The sequence below is a fragment of the Oncorhynchus mykiss genome, chromosome 3 (assembly GCF_057628025.1).
Source record: "Oncorhynchus mykiss isolate SJ-2025 chromosome 3, ASM5762802v1, whole genome shotgun sequence".
Taxonomy (NCBI): Eukaryota; Metazoa; Chordata; class Actinopteri; order Salmoniformes; family Salmonidae; genus Oncorhynchus; species Oncorhynchus mykiss.
In genome coordinates, this window is record NC_143024.1 from 37,162,691 (window position 1) to 37,179,319 (window position 16,629).

Here is a 16,629-nt window from a genome sequence, read left to right on the forward strand (position 1 = left end):
ATATTATTCTGTTCTGTTGTATTTCATTATATTCTATCGTATCAGACTTCCCAAATACATGCCATTTCAATAATCAGTAAAACGTGTGAAATCAATGAAGAAAGTCAGAATCATACAACTTGCTCGCACACTGCATTTCTACTACCATTTACCTAACATTCTACCCAAGCGCACACAAAATATTGTCGTCTATCTCGTCTGGTGAGGGAATCGTTGTACTTGGTGATGTCAGACAGTGTTTGGGTCATTTGCAGGTTAGCGGCCGCCAAAAAGGTTCATGGAAAGTTCACCCGCATATATTAGGTAATTCAATCGGTCCCTGTGACATAACTAGTATGAAGTGGTTGTGTAGAGACAACATAACCCATTCGTCAATAAATGGGAGCTAAGAACTCCAAAACAAACTTTGTTATGTAAAATAGCCTACTATTCTGTTTTTGTCAGGTTTTCACAGGGACGGACTATTTTGCTGAGCCCCCTGCGCGCGATGGACGCAAATATTTTTTGAATGAATCCATCGATGGAAATCTTCTCTCGGCGCCCGCATACAACTGTAGATATTTTTGCATCGACTCAAATTAATAAAATATAATTTTGGTCAATTACAAACTTTGAACAAAAATGTCCATCATACGCTTGACTGAGAGGGAAAACAGAATCCTACTTGGGCGTGCGAATTAAGGACAGTTGCATTCCATTTGTTCAATTTCTTTAGATCCTGGCGCATCTTGATAAGGACTCGGCCTTACACTAATGTTATAGAAAACCATGTTTGACTATATGGATTTTCTCGCAGTTGGTCCAGGGGAAACGCTGGACTTCTATACTGCAAGTCCTTGTATGCTCCAGGAACCATCTCAAACCGCATGCTTCACTGGACTAACAGAAACGGATTGGCAAGTTCATCGGGTCGCGCAATGTAGGTGAAGCTTTATTTTTATTTAGTCTATTTAAGGGTTTAAGTAATAATCCCTCAGTTGCCAACTGTTTTACTCTTTACTAAATCGAAGTATTTGTTTGAAAGACTGAACGTGGGACTTGACATGATATATCCAGTTGTATCTTCTTCTCACACCTTTGATGCACTGTTTATAATATAGCCTATTCCTTAGGTCAATTGTTCGTACATTGTAGCCTGAACTGTTCCCTGTGCAGTCTTGTATCATTGCATCTTTAATCCAAAAACAATGTAACATATTTATTTAGGTCATGTTGTATGCAGGCTACCATCTTTTTTTCCAGAAGCTGTAGTTCGATGGCATTTATTCACACATTTTTCTGAATATGTCATTGATGTCATATCTAGTTCAAATCAACACAAATTATACAATTATTTCAGATATAGGGCCTACATCAAATTCAAATCAGAAGCCTGTACAGTAAAATCAAGCTTAAACAAAAAATAACACACAACAGCATTTATGTAGGCCTACACGTGAAAGGTAAAGGTGCGGTCTGCAATATTTACAGATTTTTATGGTCAGTTCAAATAATGATACCCATTGAATCTTGAAGAATAATTTATAAATGCCTAATGCGTTCAGTGCAAGTGTATTACACCACTATAACCCAAAATATAAGGTTGCTTTTTTTACTCCATTTGTAAATAACGCCTTTGTAAACAATGTATAGTTCAAAATATGTTTCAAACTATAATGTTGATATAACTGTCAGTCCTTGCATCCATAGCTTCATTGATAATCAGAGAGTGGTTACATTTCTACAGGCCAATCCCTCAGTTTTATAGCAAACCAAGTGACAGGGCTGCTATTTGGCTTGGGGGGGGGGGGGGGGGAAGACAGATTGTGCCTTTATAGCAAAGGAATATGGTCAATATTGTTGTTATTTTACATATGCATATTGCTTGCTTTGTTGCAACTGATGATTGCATTAGTTTAATATTGGTAAGCCTACCTCCTAGTTTATGGAATGAATTCACCGTTGTGCAATCAATCAGTATACTTACTTGTTATCCTAAATCAATAATACATGGATTATTACAGTGAACCCATTGATAATGAATTGGCCATAAAATCTGCACTCTTATTTGACTTGTCACGCCTCTGTTGTCGCCTACTACATTCACTGTCCCTCTTTATTAAATGTTGTATTTAACCTTTATTTAACTAGGCAAGTCAGTTAAGAACAAATTCTTATTTACAATGACGGCCAACCCCCGCCAAACACAAACCCGGACGACGCTGGGCCAATTGTGCGCCGCCCTATGGGACTCCCAATCACAGCCGGTTGTGATACAGCCTGGAATCAAACCAGGGTCTGTAGTGACTCCTCTAGCACTGAGAAGCAGTGCCTTAGACCGCTGCGCAACTCGGGAGACCATTTCCTCAACTAGTTGTTGATATTTACAGACCAGATTAGGAAGTCAAATTCCAATCAGATACCTTTGGTTTCCTCTATCTGATGGTTGATCTAGCTGTCTCTTCTGAGATTTTCATTTATCCAACACCGGTGTGCTTCTGACAGTCAGTCTCAAGGGCTTCACATGACATTATGGTCCTTATATTTTCTGCGATATCAAAAGCATTTCGAAGGCAGCACCAAAGCCAGTTACAACAGTAGACCTTCTCTGGCAGCGCTCAGTGTTTGCAGATGAAGGAGCATCTCAACCGAAGCACAGCCAATGTGGTCAGTGGTCAGGACGGTCACTGGAGGTCACCGAGGGTTCAGTGGACGGTCACCAACAGGAGGTCAGACGAGACCCAGACTGCTTGGCTTGTCTCACCCACAGCAAAGTAGTTGTTGGAAAACAATCATATATTTACCTCGTTCATCACTTTGGCTATTCTGCGAGTACATTCATGTTGTATGGCCAGTGCTGATATCCTAATGACTATAATTATTGTTCCTGTTTACAAGTGTAATGTTAAGGGTGTTTGGATTTCACTGAGGAATTGACCTACTCACAACACACAGACATTCCCTCACTACAGATTGCCTTTACTTTCAGCATCCAGCCCTAAAAGTACCCCAAAAGAACTCAGTGAGAGTGTGATAGCATTGGGATAGCATTGTGATAGCATTGGGATAGCATTGGGATAGCGCGCAGAGAAAGTGACTTTCCTTTGACATAGTGGAAGCAGATCGTGGCACACATCTTCAAACTTTACTCGTTACCAGTTTCTCTCTTAATAAATGTGGATGAGCACCCCCCTCCCCCTCCAAACCACTTAGTCTAGCTTAATATTCCACTGCTTCATCCTCAGTCAGTTGATCTTGTGGCATGCGCCTCCATTGTTTCGCAGTGGAGAGAATACTTGCTAATGGGTGTGTTCTCTTGTTTGACCCGGCGAGGGTAGGTTCAACTGGAGGCCACGGGTTCAAGGGGATGGATATAAGGACATTTTCTATTTTTGTCCCCTCAATTTGCCTTTTTTTTAGTGATCTGTCACTGATCTGGACACTATGTGCTTTTATGGTAGAGGTGATAAGAAGCCAGCAGGGATGCTTGCCCTGTCACAGTGGGGGCCCTCTATAAAACTGAAGAGATGTCTGAAGAGTGTCTGCTGTCGTCATTTTCCCACAAAGTATGGCATTGGAATAGTATGACTGTATCTGGCCTCTTCTTCACCCTTTTGCACTCTCTGTGAAAAGGACGACACAGAAGTCTGAAAAGAAAACCTGAACATTATCTCGGTCAGATATGCCTATCAACACAAGGCCTCAACATGTCCTCGGGAACACAAGTGGACTTGGCACTGTGGGCTGACATGATCTGTGTTATCAGCTCAGCTACAGTAAATTTGTGATTTGTTTTCCATAGAGATAGTTCTGTGGCTGAGTTCCTCAGTACAATGTTTACCGGCCGTAGAAATTAGTATTTGTATACTAATAAAAAATAAAAGATGCCTAAGCACTTTTCTGTTATTTGTTTGGTTGAAAAAACAAAAAAATGGATTGAATGCTATGTTGCGTAGTCACTTTGCAGAATGCTTACTGACCATAGAAATAACTGTTGGTCCTCGAATATAAAAGAGGAGGCCCAAAGACATAATCCAATTTGTTTGATATTTCAACAGTTTTTAGGGATTAAATACTGTTTTACTTCAACGCGTTACTGTTTGAAGAACATTAAGCTACATAAATTCGATGTATGACCGCATTTTCAGCAGCTGCATTGGAATTTTCTCCTTCTCCCAGCTTTGTCCGAATATTACTTTTCTCTCCTCCTTGTCTCCACGGTAGAGATTTTTGTGAATTAAAGTGACAGAAAAATGATGAAAACTCAGTCACAGCTTATGATAGAAAGGCGACAAGGAAAGGAGGCCATTTTAGAGTTTATGCAGTGGCAGCCCTCATCTCACTTCCAACACTCAGTGCCTGTCATTCTTCCCAGCGCCTCATCATCCCTCTCTCACTCTCTTCCTTTCTACCTCTCTCCCTCTATCCCTCCTGTGTGTCAGCAGCTGTGGAAACCCAGAGCTCCAGCTCAGAGGACCTGTTCGCCAGTCCTCTCTCACCTCTGCCCCCTCCTCGCACCTACAAACCCTGCTTCGTGTGCCAAGACAAGTCCTCAGGCTACCACTATGGCGTCAGTGCTTGTGAGGGCTGCAAGGTAAGGGACCAGACTGGCCATGTACATATCGCGAAAAACCATCTGACTGCTCAAATGATGAATAAATTCCACTTTTATTTCTTCAGCGGTTTCAACGTATTCAGCATGTTCATTTCTACTTTGGAGTTCAATCGCAGACCTAATTCACCTGGGATGTGGATATGTAGTGCGAGAAACTGCAACAAACACCACACACACACACACACGATTCCCACTATTCTCTGGGGTTCTCAAATGTCCCCCCCTATCACCCTTTGATGGTCCATGGCAGTGAGCTATAGTGAGTAGGTGTTAACACAATTGTTCATGAAAGCTAGGCCGATTGGCCCTCCGCGCGAGCTGAACGCTCGGGCAACAGAAGGCTCCACAGAGAGAAGGTAAATAATTGATGGGCAGCACTGTGAACAATACCAAGAGCATGGAGGAGACCATGACTACAGATGACATTCTCTCCTCAGCGTCTTTCAGAACAAGATGAAAGGCAATGATCCTAATTATAGATTAAGTGTGAGCTCACATCTGTGTTAGAGATGAGAAGTGGCGTTAGTTACAGAGTTTTCCCGCTGACAGTTTAGTGGAGAAAGTGAGAATGGAGCTTATCTCTCCTGCCCTGGAGGGGGACCTCATAGAAGGAGCTGCATGAAAGAGATTTGTCGATTGTTCGTTTTCTCAACTGTAGCAGGTCGAAAGTGGAAATGGCATGCTTTAGAAATATCAGTTGGTGTCTGTTGATACACGTATTGGTCTGACCTGGCAGATCTATTTTGGTGTTCAAATTAAAAATCAGATATTTTTTTACTCCAAAAGAAATATAGCATATGTATTTACATTATTTTATTTAACCTTTATTAACTAGTCAAGTCGGTTAAGAACAGATTCTTATTTACAATGACGGCCTACCAAAAGGCAAAAGGCCTCCTGCGGGGACGGGGGCTTACAAATAAAAAATAAAGCTTCTGTTGCCCAGAAGTATCCCAACTTACAATACAACTATGTAACGTTACTCAACCTACTGTTTTTAACCCTAAAGAGTAGACTCAAGGCCACTAGGGACTGTTTGACTGCCGTGTTGACCCAGAGCAAATACTAGTATCACTAAAGGGCCTGAATCTTGGCCCTGATAAACTGCTCATGTGCCGGGATACTATTGACTGACTATGAACAGGACAGTGCGTCAGACACAACTGTAGACAGACACAACTGTCTGTAGAATGTTAACTGCTGGTAGCTGAAAGTACAAGGGTCTTCTCTATTGAAAACATATTATTCTTTCCGTTGGTGGCTCCCAGGGTTTCTTCCGTAGAAGTGTCCAGAAGAACATGGTTTACACGTGCCACCGGGACAGTAACTGCATCATCAATAAGATCACCAGGAACCGCTGTCAGTACTGCCGGCTACAGAGGTGCTTCGCCGCGGGCATGTCCAGGGAGTGTAAGTGTCAATAATATTTCAGAGTGTCTCCATTCAACCACTGAAGAGCAGCATTTCTAAACAACGCCCAACTCCTCTGTAATATACCCCAAAACTGCTAAACACTGCTATGCAATATTCCCAAACTCTTTCATAAAACTCTTACCCAAAATACTCAGTGCCTTCAGAACGTATTCACACCCCTTAATTTCCCCCCACATTTTGGTGTGTTACAAAGTGGAATTAAAATGGATTGTGACCATATGTAACTTTCTGCATAGTGCAACTTTAATTGTCATTTTTTTGTCAAGGATCTACACAAAATAATGTGAAATGTCAAAGTGTAAGAGAAATTCTACGTTTTTTTTTACTTAATGGAAAATAAAATGCTAATATATTTTGATTAGATAAGTATTCAACCCCCTGAGTCAATACATGTTAGAATCACCTTTGGCGGAGATTACAGTCTTTCTGGGTAATTTGACTTAAATCGTCTTGAAAATCTATGGCAAGACTTGAAAATGTCTGTCTTGCAATGATCAACATCCAATTTGACAGAACTTGAAGAATTTTTTAAAGAATAATGTGCAAATATTGTACAATCCAGGTTTGCAAAGCCCTTAGAGACTGTTTTGGAATATTTTTATTCTGTACAGGTTTCCTTCTATTCACTCCGTCATTTAGGTTAGTAGTTTGGAGTAACTACAATGTTGTTGATCCATCCTCAGTTTTCTCCGATCACAGCCATTAAACTCTGTAACTGGTCTCAAATCCCCATTAGCCTCATTGTGAAATCCCTGAGCGGTTTCCATCCTCTCCATCAGCGCTGTCAAGGACGCCTGTATCTTGGCAGTGACTGGGTGTATTGATTCATCCAAAGTGTAATGATTATTGCACGCAGAGTTAGTTTTAACTCAACAAAATGTGGAAAACGTCAAAGGGTGTGAAAAGTTTCTGAAGGCCCCGTACCTAAAAACCTGTCTAATCATGTCAATGCTTCTGCTGTCCCAACGTTTTCCAAGAAAACTAATTCCACCTCCGCTGTCCAACACATGAAAGCACTTCAAACACCATTTCCCAGAAGGCGCACTGACCCAGATACAATCTCTGTTGTGGGTAGGGGGATGGTGTCATGGTGATGAATGCCTGCTATTCTGAATGTCATTCATCTCTTCTACCCAGCATGTCAGCAATACATAAATCCATCAGCACACGCATCAGCCTTGTGGCCTTGTGGCTGGAATGTAACGGCTACTAATATTACTGTGCCATTGTCTGCCGTTGTCACTGACTCGTATGTAATGCAGCCCAGAGGGAAGGTTTTACACAATGATTGCAGGAAGTAGGGCAGACTAGAGTAGACTATCCATTTACTGAACAGATCTGTCTGAGGCATGTGCCTGTCTGAGGAGACCAGGTGCATAAGATGGATCTCTCCCTGAGATCCGGCTCAGTGAAACGAGTGGCCTGTGTTGAAAACCAATGGTTGAAGTACGTTGACGTGATTTATAGATCAGGTGGAAGGTATAACATGACTATTTTACATTACTTAAGACACTCATTGGTAAATGTGCATGGCTTGTTGAGAAAAATATGGTCCTTTAACAGACTCTTTACTGTTAACACCTACTATATATTCTGCAGGTGTTGCCCACAAGGGAAATCACACCAGAGGTATTGTGTTACAAGCACCATGATCCAACCAACTTAGCTATTGCAACAAATTCAATTTCACATTTTTTCTTGAGTTATCTCCGTTCATATTTCATCCTCTCTTCCCAGCTGTCAGGAATGACCGGAGTAAGAGGAAGGAGAAGAAGGAGACTCCCAAGATGACCATCATCGAGACATATGAGCTGACAGCAGAACTGGGCTGTATAGTGGAGAAAATCTGTAGGGCTCATAGAGAGACCTTCCCTTCCCTCTGCCAGTTGGGCAAATACACTACAGTGAGTAACAGCCACTGCCATGTTGGCACCATATATACAGTTGAAGTCAGAAGTTTACATACAATTAGGTTGGAGTCATTCAAACTCATTTTTCAACCACTCCACAAATTTCTTGTGTAAAACTATAGTTTTAGCAATTCGGTTATGACATCTACTTTGTGCATGACACAAGTAATTTTTCCAACATTTGTTAACAGACAGATTATTTCACTTATAATTCACTGTATCACAATTCCAGTTGGTCAGAAGTTTACATACACTAAGTTGACTGTGCCTTTAAACAGCTTGGAAAATTCCAGAAAATAATGTCATGGCTTTTGAAGCTTCTGATAGACTAATTGACATCATTTGAGTCAATTGGAGGTGTACCTGTGGATGTATTTCAAGGCCTACCTTCAAACTCAGTGCCTCTTTGATTGACATCATGGGAAAATCAAAAGAAATCAGCCAAGACCTCAGAAATAAATTCTAGACCTCCACAAGTCTGGTTCATCCTTGGGAGCAATTTCCAAACACCTGAAGGTATAAACACTATGGGACCACGCAGCCATCATACCGCTCAGGAAGGAGACGCGACCTGTCTCTCTTGCAAGCCAAAGAACACCATCCCAACCATGAAGCATGGGGGTAACAGCATCATGTTGTGGGGGTGTTTTGCTGCAGGAGGGACTAGTGAACTTCACAAAATAGATGGCAACATGAGGGAGGAAGGCACCACGTTCATTTGTACAAACAATAGTACGCAAGTCTAAACACCATGGGACCACGCAGCCATCATACCGCTCAGGAAGGAGACGCATTCTGTCTCCTAGAGATGAATGTACTTTGGTGCGAGAAGTGCAAATCAATCCCAAAACAACATCAAAGGACCTTGTGAAGATGCTGGAGGAAACAGGTACAAAAGTATCTATATCCACAGTAAAACGAGGATTATATCGATATAACCTGAAAGGCTGCTCCGCAAGGAAGAAGCCACTGCTCCAAAACCGCCATAAAAAAGCCAGACTATAGTTTGCAACTGCACATGGGGACAAAGATCGTACTTTTTGGAGAAATTTCCTTTGGTCTGATGAAACAAAAATATAACTGTTTGGTCATAATGACCATTGTTATGTTTGGAGGAAAAAGGGGGAGGCTTGCAAGCCGAAGGACACCATCCCAACCGTGAAGTATGGGGGTGGCAGCATCATGTTGTGGGGGTGGTTTGCTGCAGGAGGTACTGGTGCACTTCACAAAATAGATGGCATCATGAGGGAGGAATATGATGTGGATATATTGTGGCAACATCTCAAGACATCAGTTAAAGCTTGGTCACAAATGGGTCTTCCAAATGGACAATGACCTCAAGCATACTTCCAAAGTTGTTGCAAAATGGCTTAAGGACAACAATGTCAAGGTATCGGAGTGGCCATCACAAAACCCTGACCTCCATCCTATAGAGAATTTGTAGGCAGAACTGAAGTGTGTGCGAGCAAGTAGGCCTACAAACCTGACTCAGTTACACCAGCTCTGTCAGGAAGAATGGGCCAAAATTCACCCAATTTATTGTGGGAAGCTTGTGGAAGGCTACCCGAAACGTTTGACCAAAGTTAAACAATTTAAAGCTAATGCTACCAAATACTAATTGAGTGTATGTAAACGTCTGACCCACTGGGAATGTGATGAAAGAAATAAAATCTGAAATAAATCATTCTCTCTACTATTATCCTTTCATTTCACATTCTTAAAATAAAGTGGTGATCCTAATTGACCTAAGACAGGGGATTTTTACTTGGATCAAATGTCAGGAATTATACAAATCTGAGTTTAAATGTATTTGGCTAAGGTGTATGTAAACTTCCGACTTCAACTGTATATATTACATGTATCATGGATAGATTTCCATTTAATTCTGTGGGTAGGTCTGTCTCTGTTGAGGCTCAGAAGCACTATCCCTGTACCATAATCCAGTCATCTAAATGGATCATACTGGTTGTAATGTTGAGATTATACTTAGAACTAATTGCTCTCTCTCTCTCTGTCTCTCTACATCTCTCTCTCGCTCTCTCTCACTATCTCTCTCTCTCTCTCGCTCTACATCTCTCTCTCTCTCTACATCTCTCACTCTCTCTCTGTCTCTCTCTCTCTACATCTCTCTCTCTCTCTACATCTCTCACTCTCTCTCTGTCTCTCTCTCTCTCTACATCTCTCTCTCTCTCGCTGTCTCTCTACCTCTCTCTCTCTCTCTCTCTCACTCTCTCTCTCTCTACATCTCTCTCTCTCTGTCTCTCTCTTTCTCACTATTTTTCTTTTCCTTGCTTTCTTTTCAATTCAATTTATTGGTTATGGGAAACATATGCTTACATTGCCAAAGCAAGTGAAATAGATAATAAACAAAAGTGAAATAAACAATTAAACAGTAACAGTAAACATTACATTCACAAAAGTTCCAAAATAATAACAACATTTCAAATGTCACATTATGTCTATTTGCCATGTGCAAATAGTTCCCCGAAAGGGGAAATAAATAAACATAAATATAGGTTGTATTTACAATGGTGTTTGTTCTTCACTGGTTGCCCTTTTCTTGTGGCAACAGGTCACAAATGTTGCTGCTATGATGGCACACTGTGGAATTTCACCCAGTGGATATGGGAGTTTATCAAAATTGGATTTGTTTTTGATTTATTTGTGGGTCTGTGTAATCTGAGGTAAATATGTGTCTCTAATATGTTCATACATTTGGCAGAAGGTTAGGAAGTGCAGCTCGGTTTCCACCTCATTTTGAGGGCAGTGAGCACATAGCCTGTCTTCTCTTGAGAGCCGGGTCTACCTTTGGCAGCCTTTTTCAATAGCAAGGCTATGCTCACTGAGTCTGTACATAGTGAAAGATTTCCTTAATTTTTGGTCAGTCACAGTGGTCAGGTATTCTGCCACTGTGTACTCTCTGTTTAGGGCCAAATAGCAGTCTAGTTTGCTCAGTTTTTTTGTAAATTCTTTACAATTGTGTCAAGTAATTATCTTTTTTGTTTTCTCATGATTTTCTCTCTCTTCATCCCCATCCCTCTCGGTCTTCCTGCCCCTCTCTCTCCCTCCCTCTATCTCCCCTATTCTCTAATCTCTCCTTTACCCTCCCCGTCCCCCGTCCATGCATCTGTAGAACTCAAGCTCAGACACTAGGATCCAGTTGGACCTGGGGCTGTGGGATAAGTTCAGTGAGCTGGCCACCAAATGTATCATCAGGGTTGTGGAGTTTGCCAAACGGGTTCCTGGCTTCACCGGCCTGACTATAACTGACCAGATCACCCTCCTCAAAGCAGCCTGTCTGGACATTCTGGTGAGTGGTGTGTGTGTGTGTGTGTGTACTGTACGTTTGTGTGTGTATACTGTATGCGTGAGGGGATGTATATGTGTGTGTACGACCACATCATCATCTTCAAAGCACATCTGGCACCTCATCAACTGGCCTGTGTGGAGTTCAGGAACGGTTCAGGCACTATAGACCTGCTGTTACATTGTCTATCAGCCACAGTGTGCTGTTTGGGGCAGACACTATGGATCTGCTGTCACATTGTCTCAGCATACGTTTGTGCTGAAGACAGACACAGTGGTGGTGGGTTGTAACAGAGTGTTACCGCTGAAGGCATGTTTTATTCTCTTTCATCTCCCCATATCTTCTGGTTTTCATTGTCAACTCTGTGCTTCTCCAGCACCATCAAAGGTTGGTAGATTCTCACTAGCTGCACCATGGTGATTCACTCACGGCTCTATTTTCTCGACGGGAAATCTTTAATCTGAAATCAAAGCGTTATCATGTTTATTTTACATTACTGAGGTGGTTTCTAATGAGGCGTGCAGGGATAATTACTGTGCAGATTGATGGTGATTTAGGCCGTTTGTGAAACTTGACTCAGTGCCTTGCTATGATGTAGCGTTATTTAAGCTACAAATGTTTTTTTAAGGAGTTTTTAAGGAGTCTTTCTCTATCTCTCTCTCTCTCTCTCTCTACCTGATCTATCTATCTCTTTCTACCTGATCTATCTTTCTCTATCTCTCTCTACCTGATCTGTCTATCTCTTTCCCTATCTCTCTCTACCTGATCTGTCTATCTCTTTCCCTATCTCTCTCTACCTGATCTATCTATCTCTTTCTACCTGATCTATCTTTCTCTATCTCTCTCTACCTGATCTATCTATCTCTTTCTACCTGATCTATCTTTCTCTATCTCTCTCTACCTGATCTGTCTATCTCTTTCCCTATCTCTCTCTACCTGATCTGTCTATCTCTTTCCCTATCTCTCTCTACCTGATCTATCTATCTCTTTCTACCTGATCTATCTTTCTCCATCTCTCTCTACCTGATCTGTCTCTCTTTCCCTATCTCTCTCTACCTGATCTGTCTATCTCTTTCCCTATCTCTCTCTACCTGATCTATCTTTCTCTACCTCTCTCGACCTGATCTGTCAATCTCTTTCTACCTGATCTATCTTTCTCTATCTATCTCAACCTCATCTGTCTATCTCTTTCGACCTGATCTATCTTTCTCTATCTCTCTCTACCTGATCTATCTCTTTCTCTCTTGCCCTGATCTATCTATCTTTCTCTATCTCTCTCTACCTGATCTATCTCTTTCTCTCTTGCCCTGATCTATCTATCTTTCTCTATCTCTCTCTACCTGATCTGTCTATCTCTTTATCTACCTGATCTGTCTATCTCTCTCTCTACCTGATCTGTCTATCTCTATCTCTCTCGACCTGATCTAACTATCTTTCTCTATCTCTCTCTACCTGATCTGTCTATCACTTTCTCTATCTTTCTCTACCTGATCTGTCTATCTCTTTCTCTATCGACCTGATCTATATATCTTTCTCTATCTCTCTCTACCTGATATGTCTATCGCTTTCTCTATCTCCCTCTCTACCTGATCTGTCTCTCTTTCTCTATCTCTCTCTACCTGATCTGTCTTTCTCTATCTCTCTCTACCTGATATGTTTATCTCTCTCTACCTGATCTGTCTTTCTCTATCTCTCGACGTGATCCCTCCATCTCTTTTTTCTTATGCAGACTAGATGTAGGTTTGTGTTTTACCTCTATACTTCTCTCGCTTTTTTTGCCTGAACTGTCTTTCATGTCTTTGTATTTTAATTTCCATCCCCCTCTTCTTGAACATACATCTCACCATTACCCTTTTCTATACTGACTATACTGTCCCTTTCTGTACTCTCTATACTACCCCTTATGTCTCCTGTAGATTCTGCGGATCTGTACAAGGTACACTCCTGACCAGGACACTATGACCTTCTCAGACGGGCTGACCTTGACCCGTACACAGATCCACAACGCTGGCTTTGGCCCGCTCACAGACCAGGTGTTCACCTTCGCCGGCCAGCTGCTGCCCTTGGAGATGGATGACACAGAAAGTGGCCTCCTCAGTGCCATCTGCCTGGTGTCTGGAGGTACTGCAACTATCCATAGTTTCAGTACAGTCAGAAAGTTTTTATAAAACAATATTTGTTTTTGTTTTATGAATGGATATTACTTTTAGTACATTTATTTGAAACTATTTACTCTAATAAACTAACTCACTGTCGTTTTTGTGTATAGAAGTTTCTGTGGGTGTAGTTAAATTATACATATATCAAATCAACTTTTATTGGTCACACACATACACATGGTTAGCAGATGTTAATGTGAGTGTAGCGAAATGCTTGTGTTTCTAGTTCTGACCATGCAGTAATATCTAACAAGTAATCTAACAAATTCACAACCACTACCTAATACACACAAGTGTAAAGGAATGAATAAGAATATGTACATAAAAATATATGGATGAGCGATGGCCGTGCGGCATAGGCAAGATGCAGTAGATGGTATAGAGCACAGTATATACATATTAGATGAGTAATGTAGGATATGTAAACATTATATAAAGTGGCATTGTTTAAAGTGGCTAGTGATACCTTTATTCAATCCATTTATTTCAGTGGCCAGAGATTTGAGTCTGAATGTTGGCAGCAGCCACTCAATGTTAGTGATGGCTGTTTAACAGTCTGATGGCCTTGAGATAGAAGTTGTTTTTCAGTCTCTCGGTCCCTGCTTTGATGCACCTGTACTGACCTCGCCTTTTGGATGATAGCGGGGTGAACAGGCAGTGCCTCGGGTGGTGGTTGTCCTTGATGATCTTTATGGCCTTCCTGTGACATTGGGTGGTGTAGGTGTCCTGGAGGGCAGGTAGTTTGCCCCCGGTGATGCGTTGTGCAGACCGCACTACCCTCTGGAGAGCCTTGTGGTTGAAGGCGGTGCAGTTGCCGTACCAGGCGGTGATGCAGCCCGACAGGATGCTCTCAATTGTGTATCTGTAAAAGTTTGTGAGTGTTTTAGGTGACAGGCCAAATTTCTTCTGCCTCCTGAGGTTGAAGAGGCACTGTTGTTCTTCACCACGCTGTCTGTGTGGTTGGACCATTTCAGTTCCAGCTTCACTACTGTGCCGTCAATGTGGATGGGGGGGGGGGGGGGGGGTGCGCGCGCTCCCTTTGCTGTTTCCTGAAGTCCATGATCTCCTTTGTTTTTTTGACGTTGAGTGAGAGGTTATTTTCCTGACACCACACTCTCCGAGCCCTCACCTCCTCCCTGTAGGTCGTCTTGTCGTTGTTGGTAATCAAGCCTACCACTGTAATGTTGTCTGCAAACTTGATGATTGAGTTGGAAGTGTGCATGGCCACGCAGTCATGGGTGAACAGGGAGTACAGGAGGGGTCTGAGAACGCACCCTTGTGGGGCCCCAGTGTTGAGGATCAGCGAGATGGAGATGTTGTTACCTACCCTCACCACCTGGGGGCGCCACGTCAGAAGTCCAGGTCCCAGTTGCACAGGGCGGGGTCGAGACCCAGGGGCTCAAGCTTAATGACGAGTTTGGATGGTACTATGGCTAAATTCTGAGCTATAGTCAATGAACAACATTCTTACATAGGTATTCCTCTAGATGGGATAGGGCAGTGTGATGGCGATTGCATCGTCAATGGACCTATTGGGGAGGTAAGAAAATTGGAGTAGGTCTAGGGTATCAGGTAGGGTGGAGGTGATATGATCCTTGACTAGTGTCTCAAAGCGCTTCATGATGACAGAAGTGAGTGCAACGGGGCGATAGTCATTTAGTTCAGTTACCTTAGATTTCTTGTGTTGTCACACAAACTAGATATGAGTTGAATTAGCAGATGAATGATGTGTCGGTGTCACACTGACAATGTCTCTCCTGTGTCAGACCGCCAGGACCTGGAGGAGCCATCTAAGGTGGAGGTCCTGCAAGAGCCCTTACTGGAGGCCTTGAAGATCTACTCCCGTAAACGGCGGCCCAGCATGCCCCTCATGTTCCCCAAGGTCCTCATGAAGATAACCGACCTGCGCAGCATCAGCGCCAAAGGTTAGAGGTCAACTCCCTATCGGCCATGACACTTACTTTGACCTTAGTCTGTTGGCTTGGCTTCATGACTGTTATAACCAGGTGTTATGGCATATTGTGATTTTACAACACCAGTGCACATCCAACGCTAATTTAAGGATGTAGTGTAAAGAGAGAAGTAGAAAATCAGGGGTGACCTGTGGATGTCTGTGTGGGCAACAAGCCTAGTCTGTGTAAAAACCCTTTCAGACATGCTGGGTGGAGGTGGGTTAAATAGGAACAAATAAAGGAAATGCGCCTCTCATGAGAGTGAAAGAGTTAAGAAACACTTCTACTACTCTATAAAAGTGTCATTTACATTTTCCATTCTAATTACACAGGAGCTGAGCGAGTGGTGACGTTGAAGATGGAGATCCCAGGTTCCATGCCTCCTCTTATCCAGGAGATGCTGGAGGAGATGGAGAACCTGGAGAAGCAGAAGCATTCTGAGGAGGAGCAGAGAGCAGACAAGAACATCACGCCCACACACACACACTCTCCATGTCCACACAGTACATAGACACCAGCCTGTTTGCTTGAAAACCTTACTAAAATGAAAAATATACCTCCAATGGGATGTCCCGGAAAGGAAATGATGAGGATGGTGAAATGTGAACAATACCAGTGAAAACAGTGTATTCAGAGTTATATAAAGGGAATTGTAAATAGAATCATGCCACAGTACTTAGTTGTGACGTACATACAGAGAGCAAAGAGAATACTCATAACTGGACGTGACTGGAGATATAACAGGACCAGCCTGTGTGTTGGTCAGTATCATAAGGTGCTTAGAAGATGGTTTAAATACATACAGTGCATTGCAGTACTAGAGAGTAGCTTAACATATTAACCTCACACAGAGAGCCTTTCTATACGGATGGGAGTGGAATTCATGTGAATTGTGAATACATTCCATTGGGGTGCGACACAGGGGCAAGGCATGACAATATGCATGATATGGATTCAGTTTAACTCTCAAAAAGGGATGCATTTTTCGGAGGTTATTACTGGGTGTGTGTAGGTCACAAATGTATGAGAGATTTTAAAACAGGTACCTACTCTAAAGTAAGGGGGTTCACGTTTCCATTATTTAAAGTCTTGCATGATTGGCTTTGTTAAGTAAGTGCTATTACTCTCACCATGGTAACATGTATTCTACATACCGTTGTATGGTTATGTTTATCTCTATGATGAACGGCATGGTGCTTTTTTGTGATATTGATTATAATCATATTTCAAATAGTTATTGGTCTATTAAAGTCTTGGAACTATATATACCCTG

General features: G+C 42.2%; 1 protein-coding gene across 3 annotated transcripts; it reads left to right on the forward strand.

Annotated features, from left to right (window-relative positions):
• Window positions 1-233: 233 nt before the first annotated feature.
• Window positions 234-16,620, forward strand: LOC110515656 (retinoic acid receptor beta). Of its 3 annotated transcripts, XM_021594476.3 has the most exons (9): window positions 234-919; window positions 4,425-4,573; window positions 5,863-6,004; window positions 7,628-7,657; window positions 7,766-7,932; window positions 11,072-11,248; window positions 13,162-13,366; window positions 15,171-15,329; window positions 15,689-16,620. In XM_021594476.3, the coding sequence occupies exons 1-9, from the start codon at window positions 769-771 to the stop codon at window positions 15,865-15,867; spliced, it is 1,359 nt and encodes a 452-aa protein (XP_021450151.1). In that variant the 5' UTR covers window positions 234-768; the 3' UTR covers window positions 15,868-16,620. The 3 variants fall into 3 exon arrangements, with proteins under 3 accessions (XP_021450151.1, XP_090085293.1, XP_090085294.1); XM_090229167.1 differs by lacking the exon at window positions 15,689-16,620 and having other exon boundaries at window positions 240-919; window positions 15,171-15,334; XM_090229168.1 differs by lacking the exons at window positions 7,628-7,657; window positions 15,689-16,620 and having other exon boundaries at window positions 240-919; window positions 15,171-15,334.
• Window positions 16,621-16,629: the final 9 nt, after the last annotated feature.

Coding starts and splice junctions, on each gene's coding strand:
- LOC110515656 (XM_021594476.3), top strand. CDS start 769: ATGTTTGACTATATGGATTTTCTCGCAGTTGGTCCAGGGGAAACGCTG. Junction 7,658..7,765: donor CAAGGGAAATCACACCAGAG/GTATTGTGTTAC, acceptor CTCTCTTCCCAG/CTGTCAGGAATGACCGGAGT. Junction 11,249..13,161: donor CAGCCTGTCTGGACATTCTG/GTGAGTGGTGTG, acceptor TGTCTCCTGTAG/ATTCTGCGGATCTGTACAAG.